The sequence below is a fragment of the Tursiops truncatus genome, chromosome 20, assembly GCF_011762595.2.
Source record: "Tursiops truncatus isolate mTurTru1 chromosome 20, mTurTru1.mat.Y, whole genome shotgun sequence".
Classification (NCBI taxonomy): domain Eukaryota; kingdom Metazoa; phylum Chordata; class Mammalia; order Artiodactyla; family Delphinidae; genus Tursiops; species Tursiops truncatus.
This window is the reverse complement of record NC_047053.1, coordinates 10355818-10380144: the sequence shown is the minus strand read 5'-3', so window position 1 is coordinate 10380144 and position 24327 is coordinate 10355818. Positions and strand designations below refer to the sequence as shown.

Below are 24327 nucleotides of genomic sequence, written 5' to 3'. Positions count from 1 at the left end.
GGCTGCATCTGGGTCACCCCAATGCTCCCCACACCCGGCCCAGGGCCTGACACACAGCAGGTGACCAGTATGTGCCGACAGAATAAGGAATTGGACACGACAGGGCAGGTGAGGGCGTGGCACAAGCTGGAACAGGTCAGTGACACAGGATGCTGCTAGAAGTGCAGTATCAGCTGCCTCTAGACTTCGCCGCTGTGACTGTCGGGGAAGAGGCTGTGACCCAGGGCAGCCCATTCCACACCCTTCTCTCCCGCTCCCCAGGTGACAGCTCCAGGGGCGCCTGGGGCAGAAGGACGCCTCCAAGATGGAGCCACTGATGACCTGCTCTGCCCCTCCCCCTGATCCCACCCCGGGGGGCACCTTCACGGCTCTTACTCCTGTGAGAGCTCCTTGCCAGTGAGAAGCTGAAATTTCAGATGGCCGGTCACCTGGTCACCTCTTGACAGAGATCCTGTCGGTTCATGCCCTTGAGAGGGGAGCAGGCCGGCAAAGGCCAGCCGTGCAGGCTCCCCAGCCTGCCGGAAGGGGTGGCTGTCCCACCGTTTCAACATTAACTGTGACAACAAGTCTAGCCAGCTTGAGATCTGAGGCTGGCTTGAATGACTGGACCATCTGACCCTTAACCAGTGGGCAACCTAGAGCCAAGTACTGATCTCTGAGGGTCAGTGGCTGAGCAGGCAGGACGAGCTGCCAGGGCAGCCCAGAGCCCACGTACAGACCTGATCCTCCTGGCGGGCAGGGCTGAGGAGTCAGGGGGGCTAATGTTGTTTGAACCCAGGAAAATCAAAGGTCCAAGAAGCCCTCCTGGAGCAGTTTGGTCCTCAGGAAGCCCATGTGGATGCCCAGATGACAGGGCGGGACTTGGTACATCCATGTACCATGGCAAACTGCTGAGCCAGGACAGGGCCTGCCACGGAGTAGGTGTCAATGAGCATCTGTTGAGGTAATGGCTCATTGGTGAATCGCAGAGTGCACTGTCAGGGTCTCCACCCCGTCCCCATTCCCCCATCCGGAGCCCTGGTTCCCCGACAATCCTGTCTGAATATAGAAAGCACTGGAATAGCCTAGCTGGCCGGGTCTGAGCACTGAGCCACTCTCCCCATCACTCCGACCCCATAGATGATAGCCAGTGTTGGCTTTGCAGCTCACCCATGCTTCTCTGAGCTGGCCTTCCGGACTGCTTAGCAAACTCCTTCGTCACTCGGAAAGCTCTCCCAGAAACCCCTCTGCAGTCTTCGCGTCTGACCTGACCCCTTTCTCTGAGCTCTGTCCAGTTCTCGAACTAATCCATCAGCTCTCCTGGAGCCCTGGTCCATGGCCAGAGGTGGCTGAGTTCATGAGTTGATGCTCCTGGATGCTGGGCTGTGCTTCCATCACCTGCAGTCTCACACTCGCCAGCGGTGGGGGGAGGTCTCCCACGCTCTGACTGTTTCCCAGCCTGGCCCCTCCCCGTCAGGAAGAGGACGGCCCCCCAAATGTGCAAATGTACACAGCCATATTAATTTATAGAAGGGCCTTTTATAATTACAGCAAGTGGATCTGCAGCTCATCTAGCAATGAGGACAAATTCGAGTTTCACCAACACCTAGCTGGGCCCCCTCAGTGATCATCTCTGTTGAGATGACATCTCTGCACTTTCAGGTGAAATTCCGGGAGGTTCAGTCTTGCTGTTTGATGTATCAGTTTACTCTCCCTGTGGTCGATTATTTCCCCCTGGGTTCTATAATTTTGAATTGTAAACTCATCTTCAGTGGGAATTCAGCTACGGGAACCCTTTACACCTGGGTTGGTGGCAGAGATCCCAAGAGAGAATTTTGCACGTGCCTCTGTTGGTACCTCCAGATGGCCCAGAGCCAAACTTCATGTTGGAGCTTTCAGGACCAGGCAGACGGCACAAATCTGAACCTTAAAACGCAGACAAACGCAGGCCTGCAATTATAAACTCTTAGGTTATAAATTCTTAGGAAAATTGTTTTTCACCCAAAGCTCAGGTCAAAACAGACAAGTTTTTCTATTTCTGGCAGGTTGTTTTTTTTTTTTTAATGTAAAATTTCACTGATTTATACTTCAGTGAAATTGGATCCAACTTTATACAGAAGTTTCAATCCAACTCCCTACCCTGACAGGCTCAAAGCCTCCTTTTCTGTCCTCTGTGGACATGAAAACCTAAGCCGTGTGATCACCAAGATGAACAACTTCCCCTGGCGGAGACCCAGAGCTGCACAGCATCCTTGATTACCTTCATCTCACCACTGTGATTCCTACTTCCCACTTCTTTCCTGGAGCCAGGGATTTCCTTACTTGCTTGTTAGTTCAGCTGTGCATTTAAGACAATTTTACCCAGCATTTCTAGGTGTTTCATAGCTAGGAAAGATTCAGACTACCTGGTCTGCCCCATTGCTAGAAATCAAAGTCTGCCTCTGCACTTCACAAACTAGACTGGAAACCAGAGAGGGGAAGCAAACTGCCTGAGGCCACACAGCATGTCTGAGACACACCTAGACCTAGGCCCTGGGCCTCCTGATCAGTTTCTCCCTCCTGTAGAGGATAAGGAAAGATGTGCCTCGGTCATGAACTCGAGCGAACTTAGGCTAACCCCATACCCCTGCCGCGAGCCTGTCTGGGGAAGGTGGTGAGGAAGGCGGAGCACAGGTTCGGTCCCATGTGGTTTGGATGAGGGGCTGCAGATGTGGGGGTGGTGGCAGAGCAGGGGACAGACGGAACTCAGGGACAGACTGGCACACTCACGCTTCCTGGAGCCGGGCTGCAGCTGCTCCACGCGGTACACGGAGAGACGGCCCACACCCCCGCACACGGAGCTCTTCTCCCCTTTGCACTCATGGTTACACTCCTCTGGCCCCATGCTCATTGCTGGGAGCCGGTTTCCACAGTAGCATTCGGCCCCGGCCTCCAAACCGGCATAGACGTAGGACCTGCAGGCAGAGTGGGGCCTGGGGTGAGTCCTGACCTTGGCCCAGGGCACTGAGGTCTGGTTCCAGGAATGGCAGCTGGGTCTGGGGCCAGGCTAAGGGTGAGTCCTGGCATTGCAGGAAGTGAACCCTGGCTCTCCTGACACTGAGCCCAGAGCTCTTTCCATAACCCCCTGCCGTCCCGTCAGTAAACTTTCTTTGTTCCGGACAACTGGGATCTGATCGGTCGAGCTCTGCTTACACTATGACAGCCAACTGGAAGCGGACGCATCACCTCAGGGACACCACTTCCACTTTCTGGACCTTATTTCCAGTGGAGTTGATGGTCAGGGTCCCACACTTACCGCTCAGCGCACGCATTCTGGCAGTGGGAGACGGTCATCTTTCTCAAGTCAAAAAACACAGCCCCCTTCAGAGTTCTCTCCTGGCCGTCGTCACTGAAGCATCCCATGTATGTGCCTGCAGGTGGGGAAGAACAGCAGAGACTCAGAGGCCCCGGAGAGAGGGGAGATTACCTGGCTCCACCCTTGGCATTGCCCTTCCTGGCTAAGGCTCTTCTCAGAGAAGCCCAGGGGATGAGGCTGTGGTCCAACCCTCCCTGAAGCGCCTCTGGACACTTCCACATTGTTCTCGTCCTCCCCCTTTTCCTAGTTAATGGCCCACTGTCCCTCCAGACACCCTGCCAGGAGCCTGGCATCAGACAGAATACAACTTTCTTCCACTGACCCTCACCCACTGAGTCTGGCTCGTTTAATTTCTTCCCCTGGACCCCTCTCCTCTCCATCCCTACCCTTCCTAGACTGCAAAAGGCCTCTCTGCCTCCAAAAATGTCTCGATAGGCAGGTTCTGTCACCTCCTCGTGATCCAGAGGGAAGAAATGAGTTATGGAAAGTCTGATCTTAGCTAACATAAAGATCTTGCAAACAGGGAGAGTTATATCAAGAAGAAAATCTGCCACCCCAGGAGGAAGTAAGCCCCCATCCCTGCAGGTATGTAAGCAGATGCTGCTTACACACCTGTTAACATGTAAGAGAGCTGTCCTGTGTGGGAATCATTAGGACCAAGGGACAGCTGAGCCCTCCCCAGTGAGGGCATCTGTGGCACATTCCTGCAAAGGGACACTAGGGGACAAGACTCTACAAAGCAGCGACAGTGCTGACCCAACCGTGCACATGTCAATGGGAAACAGCCCTGACCTGTCACCTCAAGAGAGGGAGCTGCCTCCCAGAAATGCACAGCAAAGCCTGGAGAACTCGAGCACTAAGCAGGTGTGTCAGGTGTGTAAATGTCACGTGCATCGCAGCGCGCTGAAGGAACTGTGCATTGGGAGTTTGCAAACACGCCATCACGTAGTCCGAGCTGTGAATGCACACCCTCAATAGCTGAGCCCAGATCTGGACCAGGCACCCGTGATAAAGATGCTTCTCGTCTCCAGGGCAACGCCTACACTCAGTTCCAGGATGTCTCAGGTGGCGCCTGAGCGGTACGCTGCAGCCTCCGGAAATTAGGCTGTCTCTGGGAAGCCGTACACCCAAGGCCTCCCAACAGCCTGCCAGCTCCCAGACGGCTTTGCGGGGAGGAGTAGCGATCTCATCCACCAGTCCAGGAGCTCCCTGTTCAGGCCAGACTGGCTTTTGCTGCTGCCAAGAACCTGGCCCAGAGCAGCAGCTCAGGGCCGCCTGCTGAGTGGTTTGGAGGAGTGGGTCTGCCAGCCTTCATTCCTGGGGCCCAAATCAGGGAGTGATTTTCCCGGGTGTGAACAGCACACTTAAATCCATCTCTGACCTTGACTAAATCACTTCAACATTCTGTGCCTCAGTTTCCTCCACTTTCAAATGCATAAATGCAACCCACCACCCCACCCAAGCTCATCCCTCTTGCCACATTTGGACATGTCCCTGCTCCCTCCCGCATGTCCACACTTTACTTCCTACCTGTCCTTGACAACTTACAGCCCTGACCACTCCAGCCCACTACGGCCTCTCCTTTCTCTGAATTGTCACACTGAGTGTCTGAAAACCTTGCTGTCACCCAAATCCTTATCGTTAACTGTTGTTGTTAAAAATCGTGTACACCTGTGTATCCTGTCTCTGTACCATGACTTAAGGCTCATTGAGGGCAGGGACCACACCTTCCCCTTAGCTGGTGACTCACCACACAGGGTCAGGCACGATGCCAACAGTGGGTCAGAGCTCCTAAAACCCACACTGACATCCTGCGAGGGTGCGAGAGGGGGAGCAGAGAGCCCAGATGCAAGGAGGGGCTGGTCCCATTGGCTGCACCAATGTGCGATTCCCAGGGCCCCAGGTTAAGAAAGGTAAGGCAAGAGGAAGATGATCAAGATGGGGGAAGATGGGACTCTCCGCCATGCCAGGAATGGTTGAAGACCCAGAGACCTCAGGTTAGAGGACCTGGGGCTGAGGAGACAGCAACAGTCACCTTCTCAGTGTCTGCCAAAGGGTCTCCCCCCCTTCCAGGCTATGAACGTCTTGAGGTCACCTTCATTGCGGATGCCCAGCGGCACACACGTGGCCACACCCAGTGTCTGTCCATGGACACAGGCTCCACTCCTCTACTCGGGACCCCAGACACCCAGTCCCCACAAGCTTCTCTCTCTTTATATAAATCTCAGGACTACCAAGACCAGAAAGCTCTCACCCAGGTCAGTGAGAATCAATCGCTCTCCTTAGCCTGCCTACTTAGTAAAAAAAAAAAAAAAAACTAGTATTTAAGAAATTTCTGATGTGTGTTGCTCAGCAAAGAAGAAATTCTATTATAGCTTTCAAGTAAACATCCAAAACAAGCTCAGGGGTTGCTAAACATTTATCACCGTTGATGGGAAATTAACCAGAAGGTTCTAAAGGTACCTGGGCTCAAGACCCCTGAAGGCTGAGACCGGCGCATACACATTTTGAGGGGAGAGTGGGGAAACAGCCTTAGGGAATGGGCTGCCTTAGATTCAAATCCAGGTTCCACTACTATCTGACTGCGTGATCTGGCATGTGCAGCTTCCCCTTCCTGAGCCTCCACTTTCCCATCTGTAAAATGGGGATATGGTCTCCTGGAATTCATGGGGTGGTTGTGAGAATTCCACGAGATAACACAGGAAGTGTCTAATGCAGGCGTGGCATGTAGTACGGGCTCAGCGGTGACTGCTTTTATTGTTTATATGTCATTATTAACAATAAATATTTTTACATGACTATACTTCCCTGAAATGCAAAAATCCTTCGTCATTAAAACGGTGACAGCACCGCTGACATCATAAGGCTGTTCAAAGATTACATTAAATGAAATAACAGATGTACATCTAGGCACGTCACAGATGCTCAGATAAGTGACAGCTATAATTATTCTGATCCTACACTCTAACCTGGGGGCCGAGTGTGACAATGGCTCCGTATATATTTTTTTTAATTTATTTATTTTTGGCTGTGTTGGGTCTTTGTTGCTGCACGCGGGCTTCCTCTAGTTGAGGTGAGCGGGGGCTACTCTTCACTGCGGTGCGCGGGCTTCTTATTGCGGTGGCTTCTCTTGCTGCAGAGCACAGGCTCTAGGCATGTGGGCTTCAGTAGCTGTGGCTCCCGGGCTCTAGAGCACAGGCTCAGTAGTTGTGGCTCACGGACATAGTTGCTCCGCGGCATGTGGGATCTTCCCGGACCAGGGCTCGAACCCGTGTCCCCTGCATTGGCAGGCGGATTCTTAACCACTGCGCCACCAGGGAAGTCCCGGCTCCGTAAATATTAGCGGAACACATTAATAGGAGAGAAAGAAATGGTTTTGAGCAGTCAGGCTTGGGTTCTTCAAAAACAAGAAGAGGCTAACCAGCTACCAGCTGGCCATCGGGTGGAACTGACCGGTCTGGAGGGGACGCCCATGCCCCGCTGGTCCCATCTCAGTTTGTAGCAAAGGCCTGAGACGCAGGCGCCTCCCCCTCTGCTTGTGAGGAGGAGAGGAGCCCCTTCTCTTGGAAAAATAATGAATGGCTTTTCTAACTCCCTGACAGAGTTAGAAAGAGAGAATGTGCAAAAAGAAAGGACTTCCCAGGGAGGCACTGGGACACATTCTGAGACGGATTTATTACTTTGGGCTGAAACGGAGGCGATATATTATTGTCTGTGACTCCGCATCTGCTCATTTGCACATCAAAATGGACATGCCGTGAGGCTATTAACGATGGCTTTGGAGATATTGCAATGTCTTTGCAAATTACTATCAATAAAAAACAAACTGGCTATGGAGAAGTTACTATTTTTCCCCTAGTAAACTTACTGACATTTTATTCCATTATGGATGTTGTCCAAGGTATAATGAAATGCTCAGTGATTGATGGGACCTCCTGCAGCTTCCAAGGCTTGCCTGCCGGATCCCCTTACAGGGGGATGGCAGGCTGCCTGGGCCGCAAAGAGACGCTCTCTTTGTCTGCAACCCCAGCAGCTGTCCCGAGGGCTGGCCTGCGAGCTAGCCTCCACCAGGGAGGCCCCCCTGGCTGTGCGGGGCCCACAGAGCCCCAAGAAGGGAAGGGGGCTCCCAGAGGATCCTCAGGCCAGTGCCTGCCTCTCCCCACTTTCTCTGAAGATCTCCAGCCAGGATACCACAGCCTTTCCCAGAGGGCGAATTCTTCCTCCAATCCTGGGGGATATTCAAAATACTGAATAACCTATTGGGGCGGGGCACCAACCTGTCAGAATTATCACCATTCAACACCAGAACCTGACAGTTCCCGCTGTACCAGGCATTAACCCTTCACTTGCTAGGTTTGGGGGTCACCAGGGAGGGTCAGCCAGAGCATCAGAGTGTGGAGGGCACTCAGGGGCTCAGGGCAGAAACTGGTGGTGTATAACGGGTGACGATCGGTCCTGTTTGCATCTCACCACGATCTCCTCAGCGTTCACGGCAGCCTCTTCCATCGCCTCTCTAAATGATGACTTAAGGGGTACCCACTGGTTCTCCTGGATATACGTATTCTATACACAGGGCTATAACCAGGTCACCCTGAGTCCTCTCCTCTGCTGCCCAGTCACCCTGAAGCCAGGTTACAAAGAACTTGTCACTTCTGTCTAATGAGCCCCAAGCCCTTGGCACGTGCCTCTATGATGCCTCAGTCACACTGTGGGGTAATCATTTGGGTGCACATCTGATTCCACCACCAGACTGAGCTCCTCAAGTGCACAGTGAATAGCACACGTGGAGACTCATACGTAGGTCCTCAGTAAGTGTGGACTGAGAGAAATAAAAAGAGGAATCATGGCTAATTTGCCCCAGGTCATAGAGCCAATAACTGGCAATACCAAGAGAGAAACCCAGGTCTGTTTTCAAAACTTGTGCTCTTTCCATGCCTTCTTTCCAAGAAATCCATGGCAACTTTGTTTAGTCACTTACACTTTAGTCTAAAGGAGTTACACTGGTATAGCCTGCCTAGAGACCCAGCTTCTAGATGTGTTGGGCAGAGTTTACAGAAATTGTATCTATATGAAATGAGCTACAGAACCAGTTCCTCAATTCTCCCTCATTCTTACATGGAAGCCTTGCTGAGGAATCCCACGCAAGGGCTATGACCTAGAGGATTTCAGATGAAACTTCATTCCATGGAAGTTTCTTTCTTGTAGAAGGCAGAGTTCTCCAGTCTTCACTGTACTGGGCCACCAGACTCATCCTCTAAGGCTCTTGCCTCATCTTCTATATCCTGCCACTGAGGACTCTAAGCTCCAACTCCACTTCTTATACTCAGGATAGCAGTTCTCCTGTGATTTGTGGTACAGGACCAAATGGGGTGGTGACAGGGATGCTGGGACACTGACTGAGATCAGTCCCCACCCAACAATAGCTGTGACACTCCGTGGGTGCTCACGTCACACAGGCTCAGTTAACTGGGCCCTGCACAGTCTGGATAACTTGGTGTAAAGAGTCCCGGCCTGGAACCAGGCTGATCCCATGATGGAGTCCCAGCTGCATGACTCTGGCGGTCTGATCAGCGTCCCGCCCGTGTCCCCGCGGCCTTGCTGCCTCCAGGCTGCACCCTAAGATGCATGTTCTAGCCTCGCTCCAAGCCCCCACTTGCTCCATAACGTACCCTTTACTTACCACCTTCTCTTCCCTGCCTCACTTCCCACTCCCCTACCAGTGTTCCTTGGATCACATCCCAAATTAACCAAGTCCATTTAAATCCCGATTTCAGGGTTTGCTTCCGGGGAACCCAGACTAAGAGAATGACCTTGGGGGAGTTTAAATAATAAGAGCTGCCAGTTCCTGAGTGCCAGCGAATACGTCAGGACGCCTAGCCCAGCGGCCCTCAGCTTTTGCGTGCATGAGGGCCACCTGGAGACCCTGCTGCTCCAGACTGCCGGCCCCCGCCCCAGAGTCTGGGACTTGGTAGGTCTGAGAATCTGCACTTGCAACAAGCTCCCAGGTGATGCTGAGGCTGCTGGTCTGGGACCCTGCTTTGCAAACTGCTGCTCTATATGATCACATTTAATCCTCACCATAACCCTGGGGCAGGTACCTCAACCTCCATTTCCGAGGAGCCCATAGAAATTAAGAGACGTGGTCACCCAATAAACTTGGAGCTGAGCCAGGATTCAAGCCGAGGTCTGTCTCAGCTCCAAGATGCTCACACATCTCAACCTCCAGCCACGTGCGAGCCCAGCTGGGGAGCGAGCAAAACTCCAGAGGGCTTCCCCTCCCAGGCCCCTCCTGTCTGCCTCGGAGCCGGGGGAGGGGCGGTGTGGGAAGGCCCTGGGCTCTCGGCGCCTACTTCTCGGGCTGCCGCCAGGGCCAGGGAGAGGGGACCCCAGTCCTGTGCCCCCGAATGGGGCCCCTGGGAGTAGCTCCCATACAGGCAAGGAGACCCGGGGCTGAGGACCTACCTTGGCTGCTGGCGGCTGGCCTGGGGGCCTCGGGGCCCAGGGCGGGCGGTCCCTGGGGGTCCCCCTTGAAGTGGTGGAACCAGCGGCGCCGCAGCTGGCGCAGCTCTGAGTTGCGGCTGCGGAGCCAGCGGGGGCCGGGCCGGGGCCGGGCCAGGGGGCCCCGCAGCACGTCCACGCCGAGCAGCAGCTCTGGGCTGACCCGGGGGTCGTGCAGGGCTCGGCTGTCCAGCAGGCCCACGCCCAGCGCCACGGCGGCCACTGGCAGGGCCTGCAGGGGGCCGGGGGCCCGGGGGCCCGGCGGGAGGCCCACGCGGGCCCGCTGCAGCAGCAGCAGGCTGCCGGTCATCAGGTAGGCGGCTGTGAGGAAGAAGAGCAGGAACTGCGTCCGGCGGAGAAACTTCTGGAGTCGGAAGAAAGGTTTGGCCATGCCCCTGGGCGGCAGGGCTCCCGGCTGGAGCCCAGGGACGGCTCCTAGCACCCAGGCGGGAGGGAGGCTGGGGCCTGCGGAGGCGTCATCCCTGCATCCCGGCAGCAGCCTGTGCTCTCCTGGGGTTACTGTTCCTCCAGCCTGGTTTTCAGCAGGTGCTCACGTGACACCATCACTTAACTCCGGCCCGGACCCTGCAGCTGCAGCTTCTGCCCAAGTGTCACAAACTCTGCCATCCCTGGGCTCTAGCGACCCTCATCTCCAGCTTATAAATCTGGAAAAGAAGAGAAAGGGCACTTAGATGCAATAGGAGGGTCCACTTCTCCCACTGCCACAGGGTCAGGCACCCTGCACTCCGGGGCTCTGTTTACCAAAGGGAACCGCCGTGTTGCAAGAACACATGACAGAGAGCTGGGTTCCAGTCCCAGCTCTGCCACTGCATGACTGTGTGACATCAGGTGGGTTACTTCACCTCACTGGACCTCAGCTTCCTCACCTGTAAAAGGGGGCTAACACTCTATCCCGGAGCGGCAGGAAGATCCAATAACGATAGCGGTAAGGAGGAAAAACAGTAGCAGATATATTTAAAAAGGATAAACAACAAGGGTCTACTGAACAGCACAGGGAACTCTGCTCAATGTTATGTGGCAGCCTGGATGGGAGGGGAGTAGGGGGAGAAAAAAAGAAAGAAATAAACACCTTCCACTCCCATCAAAAAAAACCCAAAAAACCCCAAAACCCCACAGCAGTGTCTTTGTACTGAATCCTTACTTCATGCCAGGCACTGAGCTAAACGCTGTATGTATCATCTCATTTAATCCTCACACCAACCCAGTGAGGTAGATATTGTACAGCACTATCCGCATTTTACAGATGAGGAAACTGGGGCAAAAGAAGGCAACGTAACGTTCCCAAAGTCACACAGCTGGTGAGCAGAGGGGCTGAGGTTTGGAACAGCCTGTATTCAGAACCTGGACTCTGAACTGACACATGGCCCAGCCTATAATGAGACCCCATCACCTACGTGTGCACCCAGCCCAAGGCATGAGTATATAGCAGGAGCTCAATACATGCGTGCTGACTCCCCGGGTGCCTTGGGGCTGCAAACTGTCTTTTGGAAATGCTTCTGCAGACGTGGGTCGGTTTTAACACAGGAGAGGGCACACGGAGAGAGAGTGGGCTTGCATAGTCTCCTAAAGGGAGGAGGCCAGAGCAGGAGAGTGCCCCAGGCCATGCACCTGCCAGCGGGGCTGGACACCTGATGAGGTGAAGCGGGGAGGGCTCTCAGAGCAGCCGTCCCGGGTGCCCCTCTGCTCCCCAGGACTCAGCTCTCACGCTGGGCTTTGGTTTCCTTTGGCGGCGCCTCTGAAGTGCACTGTCACGGGTTCGCAGAGGGTCCCGCAGCTGCTGTGAGCCGGGCTGCTGGGTGAGGACGGCCCTTAACACAAGGACAGGCTTGTCCCGGGGAGAAAGACTCCTAGGAGCGTGACTAAGCCGCTGCCTGTAACAGGGCCCGGTACCTCCGCCAGGGCCCCACGGCCCCTCAATGGCTGCTCTGTGCCCTACGGACGGCGGCTGGGTGTGAGAGGAAAGACAATGTTTGGGCTCTTGCGGCCTGGCACTCCAGGGTCCCGGGAGGGGCCCAGACCAGCATGACCCTTTTTGATCCAATGCTGAGAGCTGCCAGGTCCTGAGGCTTCTGGGGAGGGCAGGATCTGGGAATATGGGGGTCCGGTGGGTCCTTCAGGCTGGGGCAGGGGTGGCAGGCTAGGGAATCAGCAAATGAAGGTGGAATTAAACCCTGAGTCTGGGAGCCCTTCCAGACGGGTCTCCAGAGCTTTTATTTCCTCTCTAAGCTGGTGTGTGCCAGGCCCACCCCAGCCAGCCTCGTCAGATTTGTAGAACTGCAGAGAAAATGCCAAGAAGTCCTGACTGATCTCCCTGCCTCTAGCTTTGGCCCCTCCAATCCATCCTCTGCAAGGCCGCCAGGGTGATTCCACTAACACACAAATCAGATCATGGCAGTCCCCTGCTTAAAACCCTTTTCAGTGGCTCCCCATGGCTTTGGGCTAAACTCCAAGCTCCTTAGCAGGACATACGAGGCCCCCTTCCTGATCCAGCCCAACCAGCTCACCTCTCACCAGGCCCTTTCCTTCTGCTTCCCCATGACGTGTGCACATGTGCGTGTACACACACACACACACACAGAGTCCAGCAGAGCGACCACACAGCACATCTGCCCTGGTGCCTTTATACACAATGCATTTGATGTCTTTTTCTCCCTCTTTGCCTGGTGAATCCTTGTGTATCTTCCGAGAATCAGCCCAGGTGCCACTTCCTCCAAGAAGCTCTCCCTGACTACCACCTACCCACTGGTGTAGATTTCTCTGTCTTCCCACAGCCCGTGCTGACCCCCATCCCAGCATTCACCACCCCGAGATAAGTTTAATTGTCCCCGTACTTGTCAATCATCCCTGCAGGACTCTGACTGACTCAAGCCTAGAGGTCATGCCCCATGCATTTTAGTAACCCTGGCCCCCAGCATGAGCCCCAGCAGCATAGATGCTCAGCCATCTCTGTTTCTGAATACATTTTTTAAAAATGAATGAGAAGATATGTTAATAGGCGAATCATGATATCAGAAACCTCCTCCTGTGGGTGTCAGGGCAATGAAATCTCAAATTCCGGTTATTCAGAGCTGTGGGAGCCTCACTGGAAACACGGGAGATGGAGTAATACGTAAGCGCAGAGGACGCCGCTTCACCAGTCAGGTCTTACAGATACATGGAAATTAATAAGGGTGCCTGAGCTTTATGTTATCCTTCCTGTGTCATGCTACGAAGAGAGGTTTCCGGATCTGCTTGCAAAAGGCTTCTGGTTACAAGATTGGGATTCTATCAGTGAAAAATCCTATAGAACTAAAATATAAGGGGAGAGAGGACGCCTGCTGTGGGGAGAAAGGTTCTGATGAGTTGGAGCCACAAGGTGGGCAATGGATCAGCAGTTCAGAATTTTGAAGCCAAGACCCGGCCAGAACTCCATACACATTTGTATACAGGCTCTGGGAGCACACTGCAAAGGGCACAGTGGGATGCGGCACTGTCAGGGCCAAGCCCCACCCCCCAACCAAGTCCTCTCTAGAGCCACCCCTTCCCAGAGGGGCCTCCCCTGGTCTGGGGAGGTGGGCACTGGACGTGGGGGCAGGGGGCAGCTACTTTCACGCCAGCGCTCAACGACCCTGGCCTCCTATAAGGCAGGCTGCCGCTCTGAACTTGCAACGTCGCGAAGCCGATTCCCAGCCCAGAACACCTGCCACAACAGGAACCCGTCCCCCTGCCCAGACTTCCAGCCCACTTCCCACTGATATTACGTTCGTCAGTCGTCCCCCACTCTCTGCCACGCTCACCTCTCCCCCAGGGCACAGATGACACCCGATCTCACATTCTCGCCACATCCCCAGATCCTAGCACACATCCGGCAGGGCAGTGCCCGTAAAAGTGTTTGTTGAGTGACTGAACCTGAAAGAGGCCTGGGGTGGGGGTGGGGGGCTGGGCTACTGCAGCATCTGCACAAGGGCTCACAGCCAAGCCACAGGGCAGCTGCACAGCGGGAGCGGCCAGCGCCTGGGGCGCGTATGTAGCCGCTGCCCGTCAGCTGTGCCCGCTGTACCCCAAGGCCGGGAGGCCCTCCATTAGAGCAAATCCACCTTGATCAAGTCACCGCACAGGGCAGAGCCTCAGGCTCCTCATGTTAAATGGGGGTAAGTACGCGTTGTCCTGGGATCGAATCAGGGAGTAAGCCTTCCGTTACCTACAGCCTTCAGCTTACCAGCGCAAAAGAGGCAAACGTGGAGACGCTGGAGGAGGGGCCTGCAGCAGCTGAGCTGTGGGGGGAATCAGCCACCCACACCTCCTCTCAGCCTCCAACTCCCTGGGGTGGGCGCACTAGCCCAGGCTTACTTGAAGCTGCCCCCATGCTAAGACAGCTGTTAGCGATTGCTTGCCTTTTCAATGCCACCATTTATGAAGCACTTGGCAGCGTTGAATAATCCAACTAGACTGGGTTGTGTATTTCACCTGCACCATGTCGTTTACTCCCATCTCCCTCCGAGGCAGATGCCCTGATCACCCCCATCTGAGAGCCCCGGTCTCTAAAGCTCAGCTGGGTGAAGCCCCTTGGCCGAGGCCAGACAAACCAGGACCGGAATTCAGACCCGGCTCCCTGCTCCCAGAGCCCACCCCACGCCCACTAAGCTTCCCGCCTCTCGCCCCACACCAGCTTCACACGAGGCAAGATTGAATCCTGAAAGGGGGTTAGCGTGTCTCCATCACCACCTTTTTGAAAACATGCCAGGATGAAGCCCCCAGACATGGTGCCTCACACGGTGTCACCCCCCCTCGCCCCACCCCTGTCAGACCTCCCAGATGCTGCCATGTGGTCAGCGTCCCAGCCTCCTGGGCCCCTCCCCTCTGCTGCAGGTCTGGACCATTCTTCCCCCAGGCATGCTTCCCATGTGACACCGCCTGTCTGGGAATCATGCAAAGTGCTTCAGGGGGACGATGGGGGGCAGGGGGCCCACCCCTACCCGAGGCTCCGGCCGTGTCGGGAGGGGGGAGGCACCAGGGAGGCACGAGCCTCAGGCTGGACAGGTGGACGCCAGCTGTCCTGCCTGGCGGCCTGCCAGAGGCCCAGGTGTCACCCCAGAGGAGCCCAGGGCCCAGGGGAGGGAGCCCCTCAGCTTCTTCCCAGGAATGAGAGGAGAGTATTGGGACAGAGGGGCTTCTGGGGGTCTCAGCTGGGGACTTAGACAACTGAGCCCTTGGCTGTTACTCTGTTGTTATCTGGGCCCCAGGTGGCAGCTGCGGCTCAGCCCGAAGGGACGAGGGTTGGGCAGATGACTCCAGGCTGGGGTTTCCAAGGGACTGAACAGGAGAGGGGTGGCGACAGCCGGGAGAGGAGAGGAGGCAGACCCTCGGGCCTGGGGGCTGGAGAAAGAGGTCAGAGACGGCCTGGGCCTCACCAGTGGCCACTGGGGTTCAGTCATGTGACTCCATCACCCTTCACCGCCCCCTGCCAGAGAGGACAGGCAGGCGAGGGGAGAACAACTCCAGCTGCCCCAGAAGCATTTCGGCCACTGCGGCCACTGCGGTGAGGGCTGCAACCCTCTGGGGATCCAGAGCGGTGCGCTCTTAGCAGGGTGATTGCCCTAAGCTCAAGGGACAGGGACCGCCGTGTTGCTCCCCAGACAAGGAGGTGGGCATTCGTGCTCTAGCAGTTCGGAGCCCCAGCCTGCGTGACCGGCGGCTGGGGTCGGGGCAGGCGGCTGTCTCAGCCTCAGGACCTCGGCAAAGCCACACCGGCGAGCTTCCAGCTGGGCTCAGCGCTCTGAATTAGCCCTCCCCTGTCTCTTCCCACCCTCAACCCCTGCCTCTGCCCTGCTCAGGCTCAGTGCCTGTCCTCTGGACCCCGCCCCCTCTCCGAGACGCTGTCCCCTCCCAGCATCCTAACAAAGAGATCTTTCTAACACCAAGAACGAGCAATGCTATAGCCTGCAGTGGCTCCCCAGGACTCAGACGGCCAAGTTCAAGCGCCTCAGCCTGGCATTCAGTGGCCCTTCCTGGTTCAGTCTCCCAGCAACTTCCCTTCAGTATTCCTTCCAGAACTCGACGCCCCACTGGCCAGCGTGCAATCCTTCATGCCCCCTTACACATACTCTTCCGCCGGCCAGGGATGCCAACGTGGGCCCCACCTTGTGGCTCTGAAAGGCTTTGTGGCTACCAAGGCTCAGCTCTAATGCCACCCCCTCCAAGAAGGTTTCCTGATCCCCAGAGCAGAGCCACTCCCCAGCACTCGACGGCGAGGCTGGATGCTCTGGGCGACGTGTCCTGCCTTGAGTCCCGGCTACGCTGCCCACTTCTCCTCCCAGCCTATGAGCCCCTCCTAGACACAGGCAGTGCCTCTGTCCACCTCTGGGTGGGGCACAGGGCAGACCCCAGAACTCTGTGCCCACTGGCCACCCTCCAAGGCTCAGGGCCATGCTGCCCTCATCCCAGGGTCTCACGCCTCTGGCTCTTGGAGATTCAGAAAGAGAGCAAAGGGCCCACTAAATACAGATCTGCGGGGCCCTGGGGTGGGACAAGGTCTGGGAAATGGGAATGGGGTGGGGTCCCTGCCTCTGAGGAGGCAAATCTTTTGATCTTCTGAACTTCAGAACTTAAAAGGTCCAAAATAAGAAATATTGCTAAAAAGGTATAAAACATAACAGTAAGGCTGAAACGCCATTCAATGCAAAGGAGGTGGGGGGAGGGGGGAATCCTCCAGCAAACCAAAGTGCTGGGGTTCATATAAATAAGAATAAATCTTTATGGACCATATTAGAGATTGCAAGGTACTTTCACACACTCTCAAGTGTGCTGAATGAATCAACAGATCATCAAATGAATGAATGATCTTCCCATAAACTGGTGAAGTCAAATCATTATCATCTCCGTCGTGGAGATGCAGAATTTGAGGAAGACAGAGGGCAAATTAACTTGACCAAAGACAAATAGCTATTGCTAGACTGAACTCAAGTTTGCGGATTCCAGGTCTGTGGCATCATCTACCATATCACATGGTCTTCATCTGTTCAACTCCAGGGATGGAGATGCCTCCAGGCACCCCTCTAGGGGCCAGGGCTGCAAAGACAGACAGAATAGGACCAAACGCGCTAAAAGGCATTTCGCCTTTTTAGTTGGTTGATGTGGAGCCCAACCCACTCTTGCAAGGGCCAATCACAGACGCTTTTAGGCTATCTCTGGGCCACCTCTTTAGTAGAACCCGATTTTGTTCATGTGTTCGTATGTTTCTCCCATTGAGTGGCAAACTCTCGAGGTTTGTGCAAACCCCACTGAGTGATTTGGATAAATCTGGGCAAGTGGGTGGAGTACCCAGCCAAAGTGAACCTCGCCCTTCTCTGGCTCTGTGCCCGCCGTGCCTCAGGTCACTGGGATGGGGGACTTATGCCGGGGGTGGGGGAGGCCAAGACACCTCGCGCCTTCCTGTCCTCGGCACCCTCCTGGCCCCCTCATGAGTTTCCAGGAGCAAGAAAAAGAGAATCAAAGTGGAGGAGGAAAGCCTTAACAGCTACCAAGAGGCACACAGTGTTTTACGATGTACACAATTAATTCACCCTGTTCTTCCAACTACTCTCAGCTCTGCATTGGGAGATAGAGTTCCTCCCTAAATACGTTCTCCAAAAGTGCCACCCTTCCAACAACTTTCCAGGTGATACGTCAACGTGCTGTTTGTCAAAACCACGAGGAAGAGAGATTAAAAGCCGCAGTGTGAAAAGAGGCCCAGGGAGAAGGTGGTCCAAAGCCACGTTCAAGCACTCACGCCTCAGATGAGCAGGGCTTGCCTCCAACCCAGTTCCGCCCCTGTTGGTGGGTCTGATCATCACTCACATCCTGTGGATAAAGACCCCGAAGGTCTATAACACTGAGCTTTGCCCTGGCCTCAGTGTAGCTCCGGAGGGAGAGTCCGGGGCACTGGTCTCACTACGGCTGACTTGGGTCTGAGCCAGATAGGATCTCAAGCCGGGCGTGTCTACAAAGAGAAACACGCCCTCCTGAGAGGCGCTGCTCGGACATGGTTCAGTCCTGGTCTAGAGGCTCTGGGTTGCCTGTTCAGGCAGACTGTACGGGCAAGCAGCTCTGCAACTCACTGCCCAGCGCTCAGAGGCTCAGGCTTTAGCAGCCGACCAACGGGTGGCCCACAATATCCACTTCTGCCTGGTTAGGCAGACGGGAAGAAAGGGGCAGGGGTCTGGCCTTCTGCCTAATCCTAGTGTCTCTTCACTCCTAGCCAGACATGCTGCAGGCCACAGGACAGTGCCCCGCAGGGCTCCAACGTCCACCGAATGAGGGATCCCCTCCCCCCCAAATAAGGCATTCTTCCAGAGGAGCTGTGGCAATGGTCCTGCTGAAGACAGGGGGATGCAGCTGCGGGTGAGGGCCAGGGGGCTTCTCCTGGGGGAAGATGAGGCTGCCGGGCTCAGCACACCAGCCCAGCTGCCTGCCACGCTTCCTTCAGCGAGTGTGCATCAGAGATGAACACGGCTGCTCCTCCCCATGGAACTGCTGGGCTCTGATGGCCCACCGGGGCATCTTCTCCAAGGGACTGGTGAGGCCAGAGCTAAGGGTATGGCGTGGGGCTGGGGGCGGTGAGGGGAATACTCGAGGGAAACCTCCCTGCTGCCCTCTCTCCAGCCCTTGCAACCAGCAGGCAGGGGCGGCTGCAGGCAGAGCGGAGCCAGCCAGCTTTCTCTGCCTCCTGTATTCCACTCACCACGAGCCCTCACTCTCTGTGCCCGATAACCTAGGCTATTCAGAGGAGAGAAGGAAAAGGCCCCCCCAGCTCCTGTTCCCAATCACGGCGTCCCAACATGGGATAACCCGAGTGCTCCACAAACTGAAGCACGCCCTTCCAGCGGCAAGAGGGAGGACAGCGTCTAACGCTGTTAGAAAAGTAGAGAGGAGTTCCGAGTCTGTCCATCTTGGGAGCAGGTGGGGAGCAGGCGAGCGTGGGCAGCAGCGGGATCCCAGGGCAGGACGGGGTGGGGGGCTGGAACCCTTACAACCAGCCCTCCCACTGCTCAGAGAAGGGTCAGAGGTCTCCCTCTCCGCCCCCGCCCTCCCCACGGGCGAGCCAGCACCGAGCAGGCATCATCGGTGGGCACAGAGGCTCAGGAAAACAGACCCCCGGGAGGTTGGTTACCCTGAGGCAGAAGACCCCCCTGGAGGCTTCGCATGAGAAACGAAAAACGCAATTAGTAGCCTCCAGTCGTGAGTTTCCGTCTACTCTTAGGAAAATGCAGAGCTCTCCTTGGAGTAATTTTTCTGGACGAAATACGTGCGTTTCGCCTTTGCCCGTGCCTCAAGTTCACCAAGAGACAGAGAAAACCCTCCGCTGACCGGAAGCCTGGCGTGGTGGCGGAACAAGAGCGAGCTGCCACTGTCTCCTCTTAGAAGAGGCAGTGCGCACCCCAAAGCCTGTCCTCGCCCCCTCCCCAGATCCACGGCTCCCTCCGGGGAAACGGAGGGTCTCTGAGGATTCCAGGAGGCGGACGCGGCTTGGGAAACTGCTTTGCGCACCCCCGCCCCATCCCGCTCGTGCCGAAGCAGCCCCCCAGCCCGGCTCCACGCGCACACACTCCCGGGCGAAGCCGCCGTGGCCCGGCGAGAGGCGTCCCCCCGCCAGCGCGCCCCGGAGCCGGAGCAGGTGCAGCCCCGCCGCGCTCCCGGCCGCGTCTACACAAACTTGTTGGCCCGCGGCTGGGGGAACCCTGCCCGCAGCCCGCGCGGGGGTCCCGGCTGGGGCACCCGGAGATCGCACTCACCCCGCAATCGCGACCAGCTGGGGCGGCCGCTCCGGCGGCCACGCGCCCGCCTCCCTGGGGCGCCGAGCCCGCAACCCCGCAGTGCCCGGAGCCTAGGCGCCCTTGGCGCCCGCACGCCCCCGGGCGGCCCGCGGCGAGGAGCGGCCCGACGCGCCCCGGGCACAAGGCGCCGCCACCTGGCTCCCTGGGCTGCGGACGTCCGGGCTGAGCCGCGGCGGCGGAGCAAGCGGGCGCCGAGCGGGCGGCGGGCGGCAGGCGGCAGGCGGCGGGCGGCGGGCGGCGGGCGAGCGGGCGCCCGGCTCTGCACATGCTCACTCGCGCGGCCCGGGGACAGCGGCCGGCCGCCGCCGGGTCCTAGAGGCGGCCGTCCTACCGCCACCCTCAGCCCGCCGCACGTGGGAGGGGTCGCGGCTGGGGGGCCGGGGCGGCGCCCACCCCCAGCCCAGGTCCTGGGGACCAGCCCACTCGCGCTGCTGGGGAGCAGAGACGCTGACACTCACTCCCATACACACACACACACACACACACACACAGCCTCGCTCTCCGTAAAATACACACACCGGGCGAATGCATTGGCGCTCACACCAACACGCGTCTACACAAGCACACAGGGCACGAGCACGCCGCCACACTCGCTCAAACCCTTGGGGACACACGCACACTGATTCAAACACACTGAATCACTGCTTCACAGACACCCTGACCCCTACACTCACTCACACACACACACACACACACACACACACACACACACTGGGCTCTGTTTTGCTGGGGCACTGTGACAGGCACACCTGTACCTCCAGCCACCCAGTTTGTAACGCTCTGATACCAACTCACAGAAGCAGACACACACTGGATCACTGTCCCATGCAGAGCTAGACACTGACACCCACATCCTTATGCGTGCACACACAAACGCACACACACACCGCTGTCTGAGACAGTCACCCACAGAATCACTACCCCACAGACAAATACACTGACACTATCTCCTATGCCTACACACTCAGGACTCTACCGCCAGCTACTACACTGCCCCACACAGACCTACGGGGACAAATCCACACCTAGGTATAGCCGCCCACGCACCGGAGTCCACTGACAGACACACTGTTGTACAGAGAGTCATACTGGGCATTGGTCTGCAGGCATACACAGAGACACACACACACTGAGGCGGACAGGCACTGATACAGACACACAGGTGTACAACCACACTGCTGTACACAATCCCCTTCTTAAAATAAGGGCTGGATCCAACCTTGAGGATTTCCCCTCCACGCCCCACCCCTGCTCCCCGGAAGCCCCCAAGCCACAGTGCTACCCCTGCCCTGCCTGGTGCATCAGCGGCCCCTGCCCTCACCCAGGGCTGGCTGCGGAGATGCTCCGGAGGCTGTGGACCAGCAGGGGCTGCGAGAGCAGGATGCGATGGCACGGCTCGAAACCGGTCTTCCTGAAAGGGAGTTTCATGCCTCCGACGCCCGCTAGGGGCAGCGCAGCTTGGCAAGGCTCAGAGGAGCCCATTTTCAACAGGTGGAGGGCGGGCCGGGAGAGGATTAGCCTGGAGACCAGTTGGAGCTCCGCTTTATGTAGATCAGTCAAGGGGCACCCAGAAGGGAAAGGGACGCGCTTAAGTTTTTCAGGCCAAGTGCCGGAATTAGGAGAATCAGCCCTCCTCCCTGGGACGAAGGTGGGGAGCTCTGGAGTCCTTGGGGGAACTGGGAGAGGGCACAGGGAGTGCGGGGTGTCACTGGCTTGCAGAAAACCCCCCATGCACGTCCCTGTCAGAGTGTGAATGGGTGTGTTGCTATTATTACCAACAACAATAACCCACTGTACATTTTTGATTTTTGCAGTCCTCTCCAGGACCAGCTACATAATTTGTGGGACCCAATGCAAAATGAAAATGTGGGCCCTTTGATCAAGAATGAATAAGAACGTCAAGAAACAAGAACAGAACATTAAACCCAGTGCGGAACCCTTCTGAGCACGGGCGCCATGCTCTGCACAGTTCTTGTGCTGGTGAAGCTGGCCCTGAACTCTTTCATGCCGGTGGTCTCACTTAAAACTCACAATAAGTGGTGTGTGCCTTCACCACCTTTATCTGCAAATTAGAGAAAATACACCCATTCTTGGGCTTTTGTGACAATCAAATAAAATGCCTGGTGGGTTCATAGCACACTGTCTGCTGCAGGGTACACAAGTAACGCCTTTTAGTAAACATGATAGGAAGAGCTTTCTCCCAAGGCTTTGCTACAATCCAGAAATACCACCTGTGCAATGCTCTCTCGATCCACAGGCTTGTGGTGATTTCTTGTCCTTCAAATGTCGCCTCCCCAGAGGCCTGCCCAGACGTCCCAGCTGAAGCCCCCGCCTCTCTGTCCACTTCCCAGGCTGCATAAAGCATACTGCCCCATCCTCACCTTGTGGATTTATTTGTTTATTGTCTGTCTTCTCTTCCCAGCCCCCTCTCAGCTCCCACAAAGCCACGCGAATTTCTATCTCATTCAGAACTGTTTCCTCCGTGCCTAGCTTATTCTGGGCACATCGGCATGCCCACTAAATATTTATTAAATAAATAATTAATTGGTTTTTTTTAAAAAAAATGCAATGTGCCTAGCATGACACATTTTTAATGAACTCCAGCAGTTTCCCAGTGGTCACCATGTGTCTTCCCAAGAACTCAGAGACTGCTTCCTCCAGTTCGGGTCCACAGACAGATCCATGTTTGTGCCTGGCCATCTTACAATGGCCCAGCGGGTTCTACCGACCATCAGGGAGACCAGGAGGGAGAGCGTGGAGGGCTCATGGAACCGCGTCCCCCTGCCAGGAGCCTGTGGTGGGAAACGGAAGCAGGTGCCCCGCCGATACCCGCAGGCGTCTGCATCCAAGCTTCCTCGTCCTTTGACTACCTAGCTCTTGGCTTCTGCTCCATCAATACCCTGGCAGGGTGACACGGACTTGACTGTCCCAGAGTAGCCTGTGGAGGTTGCCTTTCACTCCTGGTGGAACCCTGCATCATTGGAGCAAGCATCGTTCAGAGAGTGAGAGAACCTCTGGCAACATCTGAAAAGAAGGGGATGCAGTTTCTTCTTTCTTCCTTTGCTTTCTTCCCCTGTAGTAGTGCTGTGACTTACTGGTGCCCCCTCCGTGCGCTCAGACCTGCAGCTGGCTACAACACTTTGCTCTGCTGCCCATTTAGTTGCTCTCTCCCATGAGTACTGCAGAGACTTAAATATGCCTTTGTGAAGACTCCAGCCACACAGATGGTAATTGTACCCCCTGCTAAGCCGTGCCTGCAGATACCAGACCAGGCGGGTGGCGGGGGGGGGGGGGGGGGGGGGGGGTGGGGGGTGGGGGGGGGGGGGTGGGGTGGGGGGGGGGGGTGGGGGGGGATTCTGTACCTTCCTGGGAGGGATGACTGGTCTGGTCTGGGACCATCTGGACTTCCTAGGCATGGACCAGAGGTGCCCTGAAAGTTTCAGGAATTCAGAGGTAGCGGAGAGAGACTGGGATTAGTACGAGGAGGAAGGCTGAGTTTCTTTTCTGACTAGACCAGAATAGGCTGTGTGGCCTCATGCAAAACCTACCTTTCTATGTCCTGGTTTGCCTTTCTGTAAAATGGGCAGGTTGTTTAATTGATATTCAAGGGCCTTTCTTCAAGAGAGGCAGGGGAACAAAATGAGGGTGCTTTGAGGTCAGTTCTGCTTCTCTAGTTGGGCAAATTAAATCCTTTTCCCCAGATGTAGTTTTTTTAATCTGCAAAATGCGGAAAGGGTCTTCCTTCCAGTGCAGAGTTCCTGGCACACAGTATATATTCAGGAAGTGACCGCAAGGATGATTCAACTCTAACTGGCTCTGGTGTGGGGTCTGATGTGGCAGGAACAGGCAAAGAGTTTGTGGGATTCAGTTGAGAACTGCCTGACCCCGCCACCCTTCCTATCTGCACAGAGGCAGCAACGAGCTGGGGCTGAGGAACAGAAAGCACTGAGGCACTGCCAGCCGAGTGCAGAAGTATGTTGGGTTAGATGCAGAGCTTCTGGGCTCAGTCATCAGCTGGAAGGTGTAGGGGTGCAGGGACTGCAAGTAGGCTCTGGAGGAGAGGGTGGCAGAGTGGACCCCTGCTCTGCTCCTCCTGTCTGCCTGGTGTGCACGTGTGTGCTTAGCAGAAGAAACACCTCATCTTTGTTCCATTTTTACGAACTTCCCTGGAAGTCATTCATCAAAGACCTTGAACCTGCATGTTGTCATTTCAGTGAAGCTGCTGGAGCACCTCAAGCAGATGGCAGTGATTAAAGAGGAGATGGGTTCACTTTAATAAACTTCTTATTTCGGAATAACTTTAGATTTCCAGAAAAGTTGCAAAGATAGCAGAGCGTTCGTGTGAACCCCTCACTCAAGTTTTCCCCGGTGTTAACATCTTATATGACCAGGGTACCTTTGTCAAAGCTGAGAAACTCACATAGGCACACTCCTATTGACCAGATTCCAGACTTCATTTGTATTTCACCAGTTTTTCCATTCATGTCCTCTTTCTGTTCCAGGATCCACTCCAGGGTCCAGGTTACCACATTGCGTTTAGTTATCCCACCTCCCCAGTCTCTTCTGCTCTGTGACAGTTACTCATTCTTTCCTTGCCTTTCCTGAGAAGTACTGGCCAGGTATCCCGTGGAACGTCCAGGCGGCTCATTTCAAACAACTAGACGTCTCAGACTAGAGGAGTTT

At 55.8% G+C, this 24327-nt stretch overlaps 1 protein-coding gene across 1 annotated transcript in view; it reads right to left on the bottom strand.

Annotated features, from left to right (window-relative positions):
* The window catches only part of WSCD1 (WSC domain containing 1), a 42776-nt gene extending 22753 nt beyond the window's left edge, over positions 1-20023 (bottom strand). The window contains exons 1-4 of the mRNA XM_033847524.2: positions 19603-20023; positions 9797-10497; positions 3275-3389; positions 2749-2933 (exon numbers count right to left, since the gene is read on the bottom strand). Of these exons, the coding sequence (XP_033703415.1) occupies positions 2749-2933; positions 3275-3389; positions 9797-10223 (727 nt within the window). The 5' untranslated portion in view covers positions 10224-10497; positions 19603-20023. The remainder of the gene's footprint in view (positions 1-2748; positions 2934-3274; positions 3390-9796; positions 10498-19602) is intronic.
* Positions 20024-24327: the final 4304 nt, after the last annotated feature.